We start from the raw sequence: 17,536 nt of genomic DNA, 5'->3' as shown, positions 1-17,536 counted from the left end.
TTTTTCTGCTATAACAAATGTCTCTCTGCCGGGAGGACTTTCCACTATGTTGGAACACGGCTGCTGGGATAAGAGCATCAGTGAGGTCAGGCACATTGTTCAGATTTATCCCAGAGGTCTTCAGTGGTGTTCAGGCCTGGGCAATCAATTTCTTCCATGTTCCCCACTTTGTGCAATGGGGAATTAGCATGCCCATTCAACAACATCAACAACAAAAACTCTATTCACTTAATGCTTAATGCTTATATACCTGCTAGCAATAACTAAAATAGTGAGACCTTTTAATTATAAGGGGGTGTCCACATACTTGTAATGTAGTGTATATTATTTAATATGACTAAATCTACCTGACTATATTTAGTTATACAAATGAAAGTAATTTTAAAGGTCAGTCGAGTTAGAAATAGCTCCTTTCAAGGTTTTCAACACCCATATGAAAGTTTTTGGGTGAACTATCCCTTTAAGTCCTAGCTGAAACAGGAGGCCTTTCTGTTTAGAGTTTACATGTTCAAGAGTTGGATACGACTGAAATGGTTAATGAATGAATGAATCTTCCACACAGTTTGACTATCATTTCAATAATCATTTCAGTCAAATTAAAATAAATAAAATAAATTAAAATATAGATATATAAAACAAAGAGAACCAGAAATAAAATATAGTACCATTCAAAAGATTGGAGTCATGAAAATGTTTAAAATTTGTATTCAGCAAGGATGCATTAAATTGATTAGACATTTAAAATGATACAACATTTATTTCTATTTCAAATACATTTTTTGAATTTTCTGTGGAAATGAATTCATTGATTATATTATATGAAATTAATATGACATGAATATATTCAACAAAGAATCTTAAAGTCCCCCTGCGGTGAAAATTAAGTTATGTCTATCTGGTGTTTTTAACATGCTTTAAGATAAAATTCATAAGTCAACACCATTGCTGAGTATTTTCTCTTTAAAACTGCAGTAAACCAAAGACATTCTCAAACCCGCCATTTGAAATCGCTGGTGTTTCTGACGTCACAAACTACCTTGTAACCAATCACGTCAACTTTAGCATATCATTAACTGACCACACAAGGGAGTCTCAAAAGAAGGTTATTCCGGTATTTTATTTATTTTTTTGATATGTAAAATCAGGTAGATTTATCAATATAGCAGGTGTATGATGCATATTATGATGTTATGAACTATACGCCTTTCTCCACTGATGTTGTTCAAAGTGTGCAAATCTAAGGATGCTGCTTGTTAGAAGGCAGCTGTCTGACTCGTGAATGTGAACATGGTTTGTGTAACATTAGCAACACATTATTAGCTGTTTAATAACATAGTCAAGCAAAACGCTAATCATATTAATTACCGTTATGTGTCCGATGTTGTAAAGAGCGATACCATTGTGCAGCGTTTACCTCAGTAAGTTGACCAAGTGGATCTCTGAGCTGGCGCGAGCGAGTGGAGGCGGGGCTAATTATCATATTCATAGATTCATGTATATTAAATGAGGCAAGGGTGTAGAGTTACATTTCAGCTATTTTAAGGCATTAAGAATTTTTTTCACAGGAAAAAATGTTTAAATATGTAATTTTGGTGATCAAAGATGAGTTTTAAGGGATAAAATAATTGACTACAGGGGGACATTAAAAAAGTATCAGTTTTATGGTAATATTTCACAATATTAGTTGTTTTTTAATCAAATAAATGCAGATTTGGTGAGCATAAGAGACATCATTCAACAACAAAATAATAATAATAATAATAAAAATAAATCTTATCGACCCCAAACTTTTGATAGTGTATATTTATAATATTATAATGATATGCATTTTTTCAAAATCAAAATGTCTCACTTTTGAATAGTTGGAAAAGACAGGGGGAAAAAAAGGGAAATTATCTAGGGGAAGAGTAGAAAAGTACCGAACACACCTTACAGCTGGTCTACAATCATTGCAAACTCTTTCAACCCACAAACCAACAGCCTGGGTACCATCACTGATAAGTACAGGAAGTACAGCATAACAGTCATTTGAACATCCAGCCAGTTGTTATGTCATTCTTATCCATCGCAAAAAAACAGATGAGAGAACTAATGAGGCTAAAATGGAGCTAAGCAGTTCAGGAAAGAGTGCCATTTTGAAATGCATATTTCATTCGCAGGCTTTTCTGACTCAGGCAGGCAGTCATTTAACTAAGTGCCACTGTATCAGGGGAAGTCAGTCTAACAGGTGAAGGTAATCACCATGGCCAGCAACAGCAGAGGAAAAAAGGAATGGGGTGCAAAATTTCTCTCTGAAATAGATGAAGCTTGCTTGTTTCCATAGAAACCCTTGCAAAACAGGGGCACAGTCACTGGTTCTCTGAGGCAACTCTAAATGTCCATGCAAGAGTGGAGCTAAGAATGTCTACATGCTTCTAAGATTCTAGGTGTTTGTGTGGGTGGAATTTTTTTAATTTGCAGGTGTCTCTGTTCCTATCATATGCAAGAGAAGGACTTCAGCATCTGGACAGGTGTCAAATTGAAAGGAAAAACAACAATAAAGGCATATAATAGTGTTGTTATTGTTTTTTTCCTTTCCGAGGAATAGAATAATAATTTGCGGTAGTGGTGAATTATGTTGGCGGTTAAAGTATTGCATTACTTTTTTTCTTTTATGTATTGCCTGTATTAAAATCCTGCCTATGTCAAGCCAGTCACTTATGAGGTTCCATTTTAGATAGGCAGCCTAGTGAGGCAGCTCACTAGATATTGGAACAGAGCTATTTTTTATACGTGTCCAACAAGAACCAGAGCAATGGCGTCTTAGATGGAACCTGCTGGAAAGGAATCAGGTCTGCTCAGTGAAAAAGCATCACATAATTAGCTTAGAGCCAAAAAATAACAGTGTTTTGTATTCAGCAGAGATATGAAACTACATTTTACTCATGCTAACCATGTCAGTGTACGCTTTAGATGATTTAGCTCATATTTTTCATTAGCAGGCGTTTCCTTTGTTACCAGCCTTTCCATCTAATATCCTCTTTTGATTATGCAGGAATAACAACAGTATTAACCATGACAACACTCAGCACGGTGGCACGGACATCACTACCCAGGGTCTCATACGTCACAGCAATGGACCTTTTCGTCACTGTCTGTTTCCTGTTTGTTTTTGCGGCTCTCATGGAGTATGCCACACTCAATTATTACTCTTATAGCGCTCGTAGACCAACCTGCAACAAGACGAAAAGATCGGTGAGTACCATGTTCTGCCCGAATCTTTATTCTGCAGAGTTTATGCTGTTCTTTTTTTAGGAGAAAGCTATGCATCCTGTTCACACAATATATGTAAGGGATTTTTTTTTTTTTTCTTACTCTAACAGGGGACTCCTGAGCTTCTAGCCATCTGTCAAAGTTTCATGTCCACCATGTATATTAAAACGAATACTGAAATCTTCCAGGGGAATTTTTAATACAGTCAGTAGACTCATTTTAATTTAGCATCAATGTGCTTTGGTTTGTACGGAACCCCTAAAGGTACATGGTGGTGGAGAAAAAAGTGGGATGGGAGGAAAAAATGTTTTACAAGAGAACGCAAATATATTTGCGTTCTCTCGCAAAACTTTTGCCTTCTGGCAGTGGTTCAGAAAGCTCTGTTCACAATAGAGCAGTTCATATTTTGAACTTGAACAAAAAGAAATGCTTTTTTAAATAGAGATCACTGTTCTCCCACAATTCTGAAAACAAAAACATAAGACAACTAAACAAAATAACATGTAATTTACTTGAGGTTCTGTCAAAATATTCTTTTTATAAATATCTAAAACGTATATATATATATATATATATATATATTCATTTAAATGAATATGTTATGATAAAGAAATGAATTGTTGAAATTAATTAATCAAATACATTTTAACAGCCTCTGGTCCCCACCTACTGGTGTAATAATGTAATAGATATAATCTTTATTTGAAGCGTTACATTAGTTTCAAAGGTCAATTAATAATTTTGATCGCGGCTGCCACAACATCAGTGTTTATATCCAGACTTTAAACTTTTATCCCAATACTTTTGTTACTATTTGAGGTTTGCAACAGTTGTTTTATAACAGTGAATATACAGTTATTTGACAATTACAGGTCACTACATTGTCTGCAAATGCACTATTTCCATAGAATGTAATGCTATGCTAATATGACAAATATGAGAAATTTGCTATGGTTGTATATTTAGTCTCCACATTTAGGGAATGAAGAACATCCAAGCGCCCCATTCCGAGCCAATTCTAAGGTACATTTATCAATATTATTGAATGTTATTAAATTGTAATGGTGCAATTCACTGTTAGCCATATTCCGTGTAGCATTTTAATTGGTCAGTCGTCTATTCTGATCGACTGATAACTTTTGACGTTTAATCCAGAAGCGAAGAGAATGAATTTCTTGTAAAGAGATATCCGTGAGTGCACAGGACAGTTTGAAGTGAACGCGCACATCTGTACACGAGGGGAGGCAGTTCATAAGAGCACAGTAGGCCTATATTGGAGAGCACGCATCCAGTTTTGTGCGAGAGTGAAGGAAAACCGCGGATGTTAGATTCATGGATGCACTCTCGCGTTACAATAATGTGCTCTTGACATGTCATTTCAGCTAAAGTTTTGCAGGAGAACGCATATAGCTTTGCGAGAGAACGCAAAAGTTTTGCACAGGAACGCAAATATCTTTGTGAGAGAATGCAAACGTTTTGTGAGGGAACGCAAAAGCTTTGAAAAATATTTTTTTCCACCACCATGTCCCTTTAGAGAGAGAGAGAGAGTGAAATTATAGAAGAGATATGGAAGTAGCATTGGTAGGGTTTAGCAGTGATTATTAAATATGTATGAATATATACATATACACTACTGTTCAAAAGTTTGGAGTCAGTAAGATTTTTTAAAAAGCTGCATTTATTTGATCAAAAATGCATTAAAAATCGTAATATTGTGATATTATGATTCAGGTAGAGTCTATTATTGTTTTACTTTCATAACATAGTGATGTACTATTGCTATTAAATATATGCAGACAGAAGTCCCTTTTCGCATATGTGTTTGTTATAGGCGATCTCTCAAGACGGCATGGTATGGAAATATGATTTCATTAGGTTGATGTTGTTAGTCTTTGTCAATGTGTGTAATGTGATGCTAAATTATGGTTGAGCAAGCACGTCTTACTTTTTATTCATTGTGTTTCTCCGGTGACAGTCTCCGCAGGTGAAATTTTCCCACTCTCTCGCCGATCACTCATTTTGATTAGATCTTATCTCTGCTGAGAAGCACGGATAATTACCATAGCAATTTTACACGAAACAAATATTACCCTATAGGTGATCTCACATATATTATCTTTCAGTTCTGTAATTACCATGCTTTGCTAGTTATGTCACTATAATGAGACAAATAACTGGGAATAAGTGGCAGAATACTATTGGAGAATTTTCATTGTGTGGTCTTAAAGGGTTTAGACAGCCATGCTAAGGTCATCGTACTTACCCGTGAGAGATTGATGCTGCACTTGACATGCCCACCGAAGAGAAGATAGTTCGAGTGAGTGGGAATCTCTTAGAAGCCACCATGATCTTATGCTTTGATTGACAGCCCACTCTGAAGGATTTGTTTTGCTCATAGATTAGATGCACAAGCATACACTTTAAATACAGTTTTGTTGTTCGATTGGATAAAATATTGTGTACAGTACATGCAAAACACATCCAAATTTATGACTCCAAGGTTTTTTTGGATGCGTATTGCAAACGAGAGCCCTTAAAATTCTAAAAGGATGTTGTTTTTTATCCAACAGAACTACTCAGTGCTGGATGTGGGTCCTCCTCCCACAGTTATCACGCTCAACAACTCCATGTACTGGCAGGAGTTTGATGATGCCTGTGTTTATGAGTGCCTGGATGGAAAAGACTGCCAGAGTTTCTTCTGCTGCTACGAAGAGTGCAAAGATGGAGCATGGCGAAAGGGCCGTGTGCATATAGACATTTTGGAACTCGATGCATACTCTCGTGTCTTCTTTCCCACCTCTTTCCTATTGTTCAATATTGTCTACTGGGTAGGCTATTTGTATCTTTAGCGGTCCCACACACCTCACGACACAAAGGACTTGACTTTCGGTCAAGAGAAGAAACAAAGAATAGACTGAACCAGGACTTTCAAGGTACAGTAAAAAAGAGTGGATACTGGTTATCAGAGTTGAGCTGTGGTGATACAAGGACTTCTCCAATAGGAGATGAAAATGAAAAATGAGACTACAGAAACCGAAAGCTACAGCAGATACGTCAAAACCCTTAAAACCAGGCTGTTTTTATATGGTCAGGAAGGATATTGCCACAAGCTCTTTAAGTGGTTGCAATTCTCTGGCAGAGATCTTTGCCTTTTGTTCTTCAGGTACCAGGGGGGAAAAAAATGATTCACAATGTTCCTCTCCCACAATCTCGTCTTTTTATGGGTGAGAGAGCAACTGTAAGAAGTCAAGGTGCGAAAAATCCTTAGGCCAAGATAACGTGAGAAAAAAAAATGCCTTGTATAGCATGTCACCCTCTGACTTTTGGTGTCTCTTACAATCCTGGTAGATCGTTCACATGACTGGAAACCTGTCATCTAGCCATCAGTCAAAACCAGACCGGCTTTCATGTAAGCGGAGCTTTCAGAGCCATCTATAGTGCCTTCCACTGGAGGAGAAGCCATCAGGCAGAGAAATCTTAGAAATGATGGCAAGAGCATCATCTGGTCTTGACTGACCGCTGATGGTTTTGTTTTGGAGTTTATTCAACCTTTAGTTATAGTCATCCATTATTTTAATGCATTCAACATGTCTAAACCCATTGTCACTGCATGTTATAGTATTAAGCTCTACCCTGAATCAGCACAATAATGGCAAGAGAGTAGAACCATTTTGGAAGATTTGGAATATTAATTAGTATGTAGATTGCAAGTGTTTGCCTATATTTCTAGATTTTTATAGCATAATTTTTCCACACAAAACAAATGTTATTTAAAGATTACATTTATATATTATATAGTAGACTTTATTTTATTTTGAAATGCCTAAAGTCTATTAGCATCAGTTTATTAGTTAAAAAGTGCATGCACAGAATGGATCATAAGTTCCTTAGACTCTCACTCTTCAGTCCAGTCCAGCTGGCAAAATAGTTGCTATCCATGTTTACGCCAAGCATAGCAAAATCAACACCGCCCAAAGGAAATCAAGGAAAGTGGGTGTCTCTGGATCTTCATGGACACATTTGCATTATTTGCAGATTTTATTATTCTGTTTAGGACTTGCAGGTTTATTTACTCTCATATACAGTCAAACCAAAATTTATTCAGACACCTTGAACATTTCATTCATTAATTCAGTTTATTCACTATAGTTTAAAAAAAATGGTAATAAAATATGACAAGATCTCAGAGTTAAACTGTGTCAGAAAAAAAAAAAAAAATCTTAATTATGTTAGATAACACTTGAGCAAAACATGGTCAGGTCGAAGTGTCTGAATAATTTTTGGTTCCAAATTTTTATCAATTTTACTAGAAGTCCACTGTATGAAGAATTTTTGGGTATAATATGTCACAGTTTACTTTATTTTGCTATCCTCACTTACATAAATGAACTATAGTGTTCTGCACCCACTAGTAAAAATATATCAAAAATATAAAAAATGTCTGAATAATTTTTGGTTTGACTGTACATTATTTTTCTCACAGAATACAGGAATTATCTAGCAGAATATCAAGGCTGTGCTTTTCCAAACAATACAATTGGGTTGTGGTCTTTTTCAAAAAACAAACAAAACAAAAGGTTACACTTTATTTTAAGGTGACCGTGTCACGGTGTAATTATACATTTAAGTACTGAGTAATAATAATAACTACATGTACTTACTATAGGCTTGGAATTGAGGCTTGTTTAGGGTTAGTTGCATGAAATTATGCATCATTTATAGCTATTACTATAGTAACTACATGTAACGTGTAACAAGGGCACTATAAAATAAAGTGTTACCGAAAAATCATACAGGTTTGGAGCAACATGAGGGTAAGTAGATAATAACCAATTTTATTTATTTATTTATTTTTGAGTGAACTATCCATTTAATAATAAGATGGAGTGTCAGAATAATACTTAATCAAAACAGTAATCAGTAACACCTTACAAAAAATGGTTCAAATGGTTGCACTAAGTGCATCATTGAAGTAACAATGAACAGCTTTTTTTACAGCCTTTATTAATCTTGGTTAATGTCAGCTTATAAATATACTGATGTTCATTGTTAATTCATGTTCATTCATATTACATTAACTTGTGTTAATTTATACAACTTGAAATGTTAAAATGAATTTATGTATAAATTAACTTTGATTAATAAATGCTGTAAGTGTATCGTTCATTGCTAGTTCATGATACCTAATGCATTAGCGAATGTTAGTGAATTGAAATATGTTGTAAAGTGTTACCAAACAATCTTCAGCACACTGCAGTAAACCCTACATAATCACTGTGCTCATTACCAAACTGTAATTCACAATAAGAGTTGTTACTGTGTTGCCTTAGGGTCACCTGCACAGAGATACTGTGAGATGATCCATTAGGAGGGATCAAATGGATTAATATAAGGTATCTACTTCAAATTATAGTCATTACCAAAGGATTCACATTAGCTGAAAACATTCTGAGGCAATCTCAAGCTCTTTGTCTTCTTTTCTTGATTAATTATTTTGTAGTCATGATCTTCATTATCATTATTGTCTCATAGGTAAAATGTTAATGTGTGATGCACACCAGAGGCAATATTATTGTTATTTTCTTCCTCAATGATTGTAGCATTTTGGTCCGTCTGATACCACTGTGGTGGGCTGTGGATTCTACCTGTGCTCTGCACCAGTTTCAGCTCTAATACATCTGACCAACAGAAGGTATCAACGTTTAATCAATCAAATAATTTCCACCCGCTCTCTGTAACTTTAATCTTTGGAGTCACGTTTTTTATTTGATTTCATCTCTGACACTTACTCATTTTAGTTTGTGCCAAGCGTCTTTGTAAGGTAATCTTTAAGGATTGTTTCGCAGTCTGTTAACGATGTTCTGAATAACCAGAAATGTGCTGTGATTTGCTGCCAAGCCGATTCTCCTCTTGCATTTCATGAGCTATAGTGATTTTTCTGTTGTGGCTTCTTGAAGGTGTCAATCCACTATTGACCTGTTTTGCGATTCTGTTTGATGATAATCTGTGAGTGCTTCAACATGTTGTTATTGCGGCTGTTAACTCAGTTTGACGTACAATAATTATTAGCTGTTCATTTATAGTGGTGCTAGAGCTTCAAACCATCATTCGACTTTAACCACCATTCGAGAGCAGCGGTTTTTGCTCTTTACACCCAAGGAATCAGACAAATCTGACTTTGCCAAAAGTTAATGTTAGTTACCTAAAGCCATATGCTGGAATTAAATCCAATTATACTGCTTTTTATAGTGGCCTAATAATGACATTAATTCCAATGACGAAGTACTCTGTGGAAGGAAATAGAAAATCTTGAGCATTAGCCCTGGATGTATTTCAAGCTTATTTGGTCACGTTTTGTCATTGGGTGTAGACTACTGGATATCATTCTTCACCATTCAAGCTAGGGGATTTTTTAAGCGCAACAGATATAATGTTTAGGTTTTTTTTTATTATTATTATTTATCTATATTTTTTGCAAGGATAAAAAGATTTACACATTCAAGTGACCTTTAAGAGGGTGGATATGCTATCCTTAATGATATATAACATGCATTCACTGAACACTCAGTACTCTGGTGAACATGATTTCACCAAGTATGTTCCTGGATCAATGTTTTTGTTGATCCTAGAACAAAATTGCAATCAACCAATCAGATTTGAGGGATAAGTTTACAGTGTATGTCAAGTTTAGGCTTACAACCAGGGTTTGGTGCTTCTACATCAGTGATATTCACCTACTGTATCATTTCCCTCTGATTTTAGGGAGAAGTTATGGGTAGGGTTGGGTTTAACCTGGTCTCATGGAAAGACGTACCTGTGGGAACATATTTGCGAGTCGCAAACATACGTACCAATACGTACATATCACTGCAGTTTCCAACAGAAATGAACACTAGAGGCAGTAAAACTGCAAGCGCTTTTAATCGTTTTCATACACAGGGTCAGATTATGGATTAATAAAGACTTGTTTTTATGTCTCCTTGCACAATATTATGTTATGACTTCAAAACTCTTTTTACCAAAGTGCACGATTTGTAAACAGATATGTTTCTGATTTGCTCAGTAGGCTAGTTTAGATGATACGGAGGTGGACTTAGAATGAGGAAGTCTTGGGTACGAATCCGGGGAAAAACGAGTCACGGTAAAACAGCTCAAAGATGAGAAATCAAAATAAGCTTATACAGGACGATTACGGATGCTTTTTATGTCACATTTGCTTTTGTTTTGTTGTTGGTGGTACGTTATTTTAAAAAATAATGGAGCATTACACTTTCAGCGCCACTCACCGGACAAAATTTCAAATCAGAACTGCGGTGATTCGTATAAAAACCAACGTCATAAAAACGTACCATATTCACGTTTATCTGTTCCGGCAAAAACATTAACATGCTTTTAGCGTCACTCAGTGGACATTTCACATTGAAACTGCGGTGATTTGTACGTATTGGTACGTATTTTGCGACTCGCGAAAACGTTCCCACATGTACGTTTTTCAAATGAGACCAGGCTCGTTTAGGGGTAGGGATAGGGTTAACACTAAATTTTCAGAGTGGAATGTTGATCCAGGATCAACAAAATATGTTGATCCAGGAACATGTCTTACTTAGAAAAATCACGGTGACCCATATTTTATAGCATCTTTCCCACAGTCCAGCCACTAAGCAGACCAGATTAATCTGGTTTTAAAAGTGGTCATTGCTTACTTTCTTTCTTTTTTTTTCTTTCTTTCTTTCTTTCTTTCTTTCTTTTTAAATCATCGAAATTTGTAAATTATTAATTAACAAAACCTTCAAAGTGCAGGTCGACCGTTAAAGGCTGAATGCCAAAGAAATCTCATTCACCGATCTGCTATGAAGATGGCTCCCCCCCATTCATATCATTCATTTTGCTTAAAAAAAGTTGTTGGGATTTGTTTGTTCCTTACAGTACAGTAAATTACAGCATAATTCCTCACACTTGAAAGTGTCCGAAAGCTTTTTGTTTCAAGTGGTCAGATTAAGTAGCAATCAATGTCAGTGGCCTGTACTGTTTTTGGGAATAGTCTTAAAATATAACCAGTCCTGATAGCGATAATAATAATAATAACTCTTTTCTCTATTGCCCCGGTCACACAGACACACTTTGTGCACCTCTTTTTCACATTAACACACAATCTTTCATTGTAGATTATTGCTTTGTGTTTACAATGACAATTTGGTGTGTATTTCTCATGTTTCTATGGTTTGTGAGTGCTCACAATGTGCAGTGTTGTCAGTGGGGTTGTCATTTGGATTTGATAATAGAGGGTTTATGTGAGTTTTTGGCCTGTCTATAAACTCATTTCTATTTCTTGTGCTATTTTCATATATGTAGTTCTTTTTATAATTGAATTGTAAAGTGCAGAGGTGAATCAGAAGATGTGAAATAAAACTTTGTTTTCTTTTTTCCCATTTCTGTATATCACTGCAATCTTACCTGCACTTTATAAGTGACTTAGTTCAATGTATTTACAACAAATTAAAGGTATTTTGTAAGTAGGAGCAAGTTTCTTTTGCTAGCTGAAAGGTTTGAGTTTTTATTCATTCATCTGTTTTTATCATCTCATTTAACACTGTAATTAACAGTACATGGTCCGATAAGACTGATGTAGGAGAATGTTCAAGTCGATTCCACATTGATTTGTGCCCCAGCAGCTGTCAATAACAACCTCAGTGCCTATGCATTAAAATAACCATTGTTTATATTCAGTGTTATCAATCCTCTTAAAGGGACAGTACACCTAAAAATGAATATTCTGTCATTATTGACTCACCCTCATGTTAATCCAAAGCCGCATGACTTACTTCCATGGAACACACAAATTGTTCTTTTAAGTTGAATTTTCAATAAATCAGTTGATTCAATACAGTTCTGAAGGAATTATTCACATATGGACATCGTTTATGATACTTTCACGGTGATTTTGCCATTATTTTAAAGCTTAAAGGCCGTATGGGTTTAGAATGACATGAGGGTGGATAAATAAGAACAGAATTTTCACTTTTGGGTGAACTATTCCTTTAAAAACACTACCCGGTAGAGAACAGCTTCTGTGTTCTCATGTGTTCTTGATGCAGTGCAGATTACTCAGCAATAGTTGACTGACAAAACTGCATCTCGGCTAAAAGCAAATCACAACTAAAAATGAAAATTTCCTATTTTCTGAGAGGAAATAAACAATGAAAACATCAGAAGCAGTAAGCGTGTAAAACTGGGGATCTAAAAGTAGGTTAATGCTGTTAGTGCTCCGTATGCATCCACAAAGGCCCTGCGCTCTCAAAATTATTCACTGAGCATTACCAACCTTGAGAACGCAGTATTTATAAAATGCAGAGGGAGACGGGTGGATGATTATATTTTATAATGTCACAGATCCGATTCCCTGGGCAAATGGATGGGTGATACATGACGTCAAAATAAGAGATAATGATGTATCTGACATTTCATCTAAAAGACTGTCCCTCTAAAGTTCACTAACCCGGGAGAGACATGTTATTACATATTGTTAAATTACACTTTTTTATGATTTTTTTGAGGGGAAAGGCAATATCAATTGGCATTTGTAATATGAAAAAGGGTTCATTAACACTAGCCCTCGAAATTGCTTCAGTGAAAATGCTGATCTTGAGCATTGCACTTAATTTTAGGGTGTATTTACACGACTACGATGTAATAAAAATGGAAGTTTTTCCTTGCGTTTTCTGCGTACAGATGACAACATTGTCAAAACAATCCCCATTCACATGGATCCGCAAAAAAATGATTAAAAACCCTGTATTTTGCTGCCAGGCCAGTAGTTTACTTTGTTAAGAAACACTACACGCATATAGACTGAACACGTAATACGCATGCGCATGACGCCACTGTTTTCACAAATTCCCATTTTTGTGGTTTACATGGAGACAATAATTGTATCGTTTTCAAAAACTTGCACTTTGAAAAATGTTTTCAAAAGTTTGCATTTTCAGGCCCACAAAACGACGTTGTAGTGAAAATGAATGGCCAAAACACAAAACAACAGTTTTTAGTTGAAAACAGTGTCCCCTTACGTGTATCTCTTTAGAATTATAGCCTAACAAAAATATTCCCTAAATTTAAGCTGGCTGGTGATACAGATAGTTATTAAAAACTAATAATGTAGCAAACAAATTAGGAATGAAAATGAATTTAAACATGTGGAATTGTTTTTGTTTTTTTAAATGTTCCTCTTGCCTCTATTCTGATGAGGCCTGAATCTCTCTAACACTAAACTTGGAATGGTTGCTATGGGAACATTGTTCATTCTGTGTGTAATGAAGTGAAGCCAAAGATGAGAGATGACTGATTTGGAACTGGAGTGTCTGACCTACTTTTTTAAAGACATTTTAACTCCTTGTCTAACTTACATGCTGTTTGACATAATCAGTCAACTCTCACCAATGATGAGTTTCAGTGGTTATATCACATCACACCATCACACACCGTCTCACAGATAGTTTTCCCACCAACTTTCCTGAATGAAGCATTACAGGATTTGTATTTAATACGATATTTAACAGATCTATCTTAAAATTTAATGCTCAGAGGTTTTCGTTAATTTTAGTTTTACCCCTCACCTAATTTTAAAATTTTCTTGAAACCACAGGGGGTAATGACACCATCCACAATCTGAATGCTAAAGGTGATCATTTTTATGTTCAAATATTTGTATCCTCTTTCAATATGCAAACTATATGGAAGCTTCCTTTCACCACTGAATAAAACATTTAAAAAGGTAATTGCGACTTTATATCTCACAAGTAAGATTTAAAGTCGCAATTCTGAGAAATAAAGTCGCAATTCTGAGAAAAAAGTCAAAATTGCAAAATATAAACTCAAAAAACAATAAACTCTAAAACAATTTTGACTTTTTTTCTCAGAATTGTCAGATATGAACACACGATTGTGAGTTAGGAAGGGCTTGACTTGTTAATATTGTAGCCTGAGGATAATTAAATCTCTCGAACTGAGCAGAATAACTTACATTTTTCTGATTAATTCATTGCAAAAGCAGCAAAAATGTTTGATGGATTTGTGTTCGATAATATTATGCAGTCTGATAGGATCATCAGGAGACATGTTTTCTCATATTATAATGAATATGATGCAGCGGTTTTGATCTTCATCACTATATTTACATGGTAAAGTCACTTTATTCACTGAAAGTCTCATAGTTTTTATTTTGCATTATTCTTAATCAAATGGAAAATTGTGGCTTTTAAAAAAGAAAATGAAAAGATGAAGCCTCTTTTTTGTTTTCATCCAGGTTTTCCCAAAACGGATCCTCTGTTATTTATGGAAGCTTGTTTATGCCACGGAATAAAAAAATACAAACGGTAATTGCGAATTTTTATCTCACAATTCTGACTTTTTTTCTCAGAATTGCATGATATAAAGTCGCAATTGCGAGTTACAAAGTCAGAATTGTGAGATATAAACTCACAATTCTGAGAAAAAATTCAGTCTTTTTTTACCTCTCAGAATTGGACTTTATAACTCACAATTTTTGAGTTTATAACTCACAATTCGGAGAAAAGTCAGAATTGCAAGATATAAGCTCGCAATTGTGAGAAAAAAAGTCAAAATTGCGACTTTTTTCATCTCACAATTCTGACTTTTTCTCACAATTGCAAGTTTGTCTCACAATTCTGACTTTTTTATCGTAATTGCAAGTTTATATCTCACAAGTCTGACTTTTTTTTCGCAATTTTGACTTTATATCATGCAATTCTGAGAAAAAAAGTCAGAATTGTGAGATAAAAATTCGCAATTACCGTTTGTATTTTTTTATTCCGTGGCATAAACAAGCTTCCATAAATAACAGAGGATCCGTTTTGGGAAAACCTGGATGAAAACAAAAAAGAGGCTTCATCTTTTCATTTTCTTTTTTAAAAGCCACAATTTTCCATTTGATTAAGAATAATGCAAAATAAAAACTATGAGACTTTCAGTGAATAAAGTGACTACCATGTAAATATAGTGATGAAGATCAAAACCGCTGCATCATATTCATTATAATATGAGAAAACATGTCTCCTGATGATCCTATCAGACTGCATAATATTATCGAACACAAATCCATCAAACATTTTTGCTGCTTTTGCAATGAATTAATCAGAAAAATGTAAGTTATTCTGCTCAGTTCAAGAGATTTAATTATCCTCAGGCTACAATATTAACAAGTCAAGCCCTTCCTATCTCAGAATAACAGCAAATCTTTGTTAACCTCATACATACTCCAAACCTTTGATATGTGCACACACTGTTCCTGCAGGCCGTTCATTTGAATGTATAAATGATTTTATCGCTTTACATAAGCACTTTTTCGTGTCCATAACCTAATAACACCTAAATAAAATTTAAAACACAAATTTAAATTGCCCCAAAACCCTTTTCATCTCAGTTTCAGCTGGCTAGAATTATGAATTATTAACTCTCCATTTGGCTTTCACTTTATGAAGTTATGTCTTCAATGTCCCTGAACACAGTGCAGTGTTTATCTGGGGATGGTGAATTTTTACCTTTTGTCATTCACTTAGAGACTTAACAGTGCGGAACATATTTTTTTCTCTAAAAAACTACATGCATTTTTTATTGAAGTATGCACTCAGTATGAAACATTCATATGTCCTCCTAACCCAGGTACAGCAAGTGTGTGTTTAATGTCTCAGCAAACTTTTTTATTTGTATTTATTTTTATGTTATTTATGTTTTTGTTTTCATAAAACTACAGTCTCTAAATGCTACCAAAGAGCTTTCAGACAAATGAAAAATCTGGGGCTATGTATTGAGAAGGGCACATGACAGCATGACATCTTGTATTGCCAATGTTGACCAACATGAGCATTTCAAGTGTTTTGCAGTCCTAAAAAGCGACTCCAACTGAATCAATACATACAGTGTTCAGAGGCCATGCACAAAATAAATATGGAGTGTTATGACAAATGACCTGATTGCACCGACAGTGTTAAACAACAATATTGTATCTCTGTCATTTGATTCAACGGATTCTGTGCTCTGGAGAAAGTTTTTTCCAATGAAATGGATTCTAAAAATAAGAATTGCACTAGCCTTGATCTTCAGGCATATCTAAACACATCCACGTCCATCTGATCTAATCTAACAACTCTGTGGTAAGTTTTCTGTAAAACACTTTCATCTTAATAGTTAGCTGACATGACAGTCTTTGTTTGTTTGTTCATTATGTATCAAAAATACATTAAAAATGCAGTTCATACAGACAGTGACTTCTTTGATTAACACTTTTTGAATTTCTGTATAGAAAATTAACATTTGTTTAGCAAATTTTGTGGGGCTTAAAAGATTAGTTCACTTTCAAATGAAAATTACCCCAAGCTTTACTCACCTTCAAGCCATCCTAGGTTTATATGACTTTCTTCCTTCTCATGAACACAATCGGAGAAATATTAATAAATATCCTGACGCATCCGAGCTTTATAATGGCAGTAAGCGTTACCAAACGAGTAGGAGCTGAAGAAAGTGTTTCCATCCACATCCATCCATCGTAAACATATTCCACATACGGCTCCGGGGGGTTAATAAAGTCCTTCTGAAGCGAAGCGATGCGTTTGTGTAAAAAAAAAAAAAAATCTAAATTTAACAAGTTATGAAGTGAAATATCAAGCTTCCACCAGACCGCCTTCCGTATACTTACGAAGAAAGTGTAAAACTCTAGCAGTTCAAAAAGCTTACGCTACATCCTACGCCTTCCCCATTCAACTTATAGACTGACGCAACAGCAGTTTACACTTTCTTCGTAACTTGAATATGGAAAGCGGTCTGGCAGAAGCTAGATATTTCACTTCATAACTTGTTAAATATGAGTATTTTTTTACACAAATGCATCGCTTCGCTTCAGAAGGCCTTTATTAACCCCCCGGAGCTGTATGTGGAATATGTTTGATATATGGATGTGGATGGAGACACTTTCTTTAGCTCATGCTCATTTGGTAACGTTCACTGTCATTATAAAGCTTGGATGCGTCAGGATATTTATTAATAAAACTCTGATTGTGTTCATCAGAAAGAAGAAAGTCATATACACCTAGGATGGCTTGAGGGTGAGTAAATCTTGGGGTAATTTTCATTTGAAAGTGAACTAATCCTTTAAATTCAAAATGTCTAGATGGTATATCTGCTCAAAGAAAAAGGTCACACTAAAAGGCATGAAAATATATATATATATGTATTAAAAATCTAACAAATTTTTAAAGTAGTCAGTATAAAC

The 17,536-nt window shown here is 35.0% G+C and overlaps 1 protein-coding gene across 2 annotated transcripts in view; it reads left to right on the top strand.

Annotated features, from left to right (window-relative positions):
• LOC127514767 (gamma-aminobutyric acid receptor subunit gamma-3) overlaps nt 1-13,583 on the top strand; it is a 123,866-nt gene extending 110,283 nt beyond the window's left edge. The window contains exons 8-10 of one of the 2 annotated variants that reach the window (XM_051897935.1): nt 3,035-3,234; nt 4,219-4,275; nt 5,823-13,583. In XM_051897935.1, coding sequence (XP_051753895.1) covers nt 3,035-3,234; nt 4,219-4,275; nt 5,823-6,101 — 536 coding nt within the window. In that variant the 3' untranslated portion in view covers nt 6,102-13,583. The remainder of the gene's footprint in view (nt 1-3,034; nt 3,235-4,218; nt 4,276-5,822) is intronic. The other variant, XM_051897937.1, reaches the window with a different exon arrangement.
• The last annotated feature ends 3,953 nt before the right edge of the window (nt 13,584-17,536 follow it).

The sequence above is a fragment of the Ctenopharyngodon idella genome, chromosome 6, assembly GCF_019924925.1.
Source record: "Ctenopharyngodon idella isolate HZGC_01 chromosome 6, HZGC01, whole genome shotgun sequence".
NCBI classification, from domain to species: Eukaryota; Metazoa; Chordata; class Actinopteri; order Cypriniformes; family Xenocyprididae; genus Ctenopharyngodon; species Ctenopharyngodon idella.
Note: the sequence above shows the minus strand (reverse complement) of the source record. Positions and strands in the feature narration are given on the sequence as shown.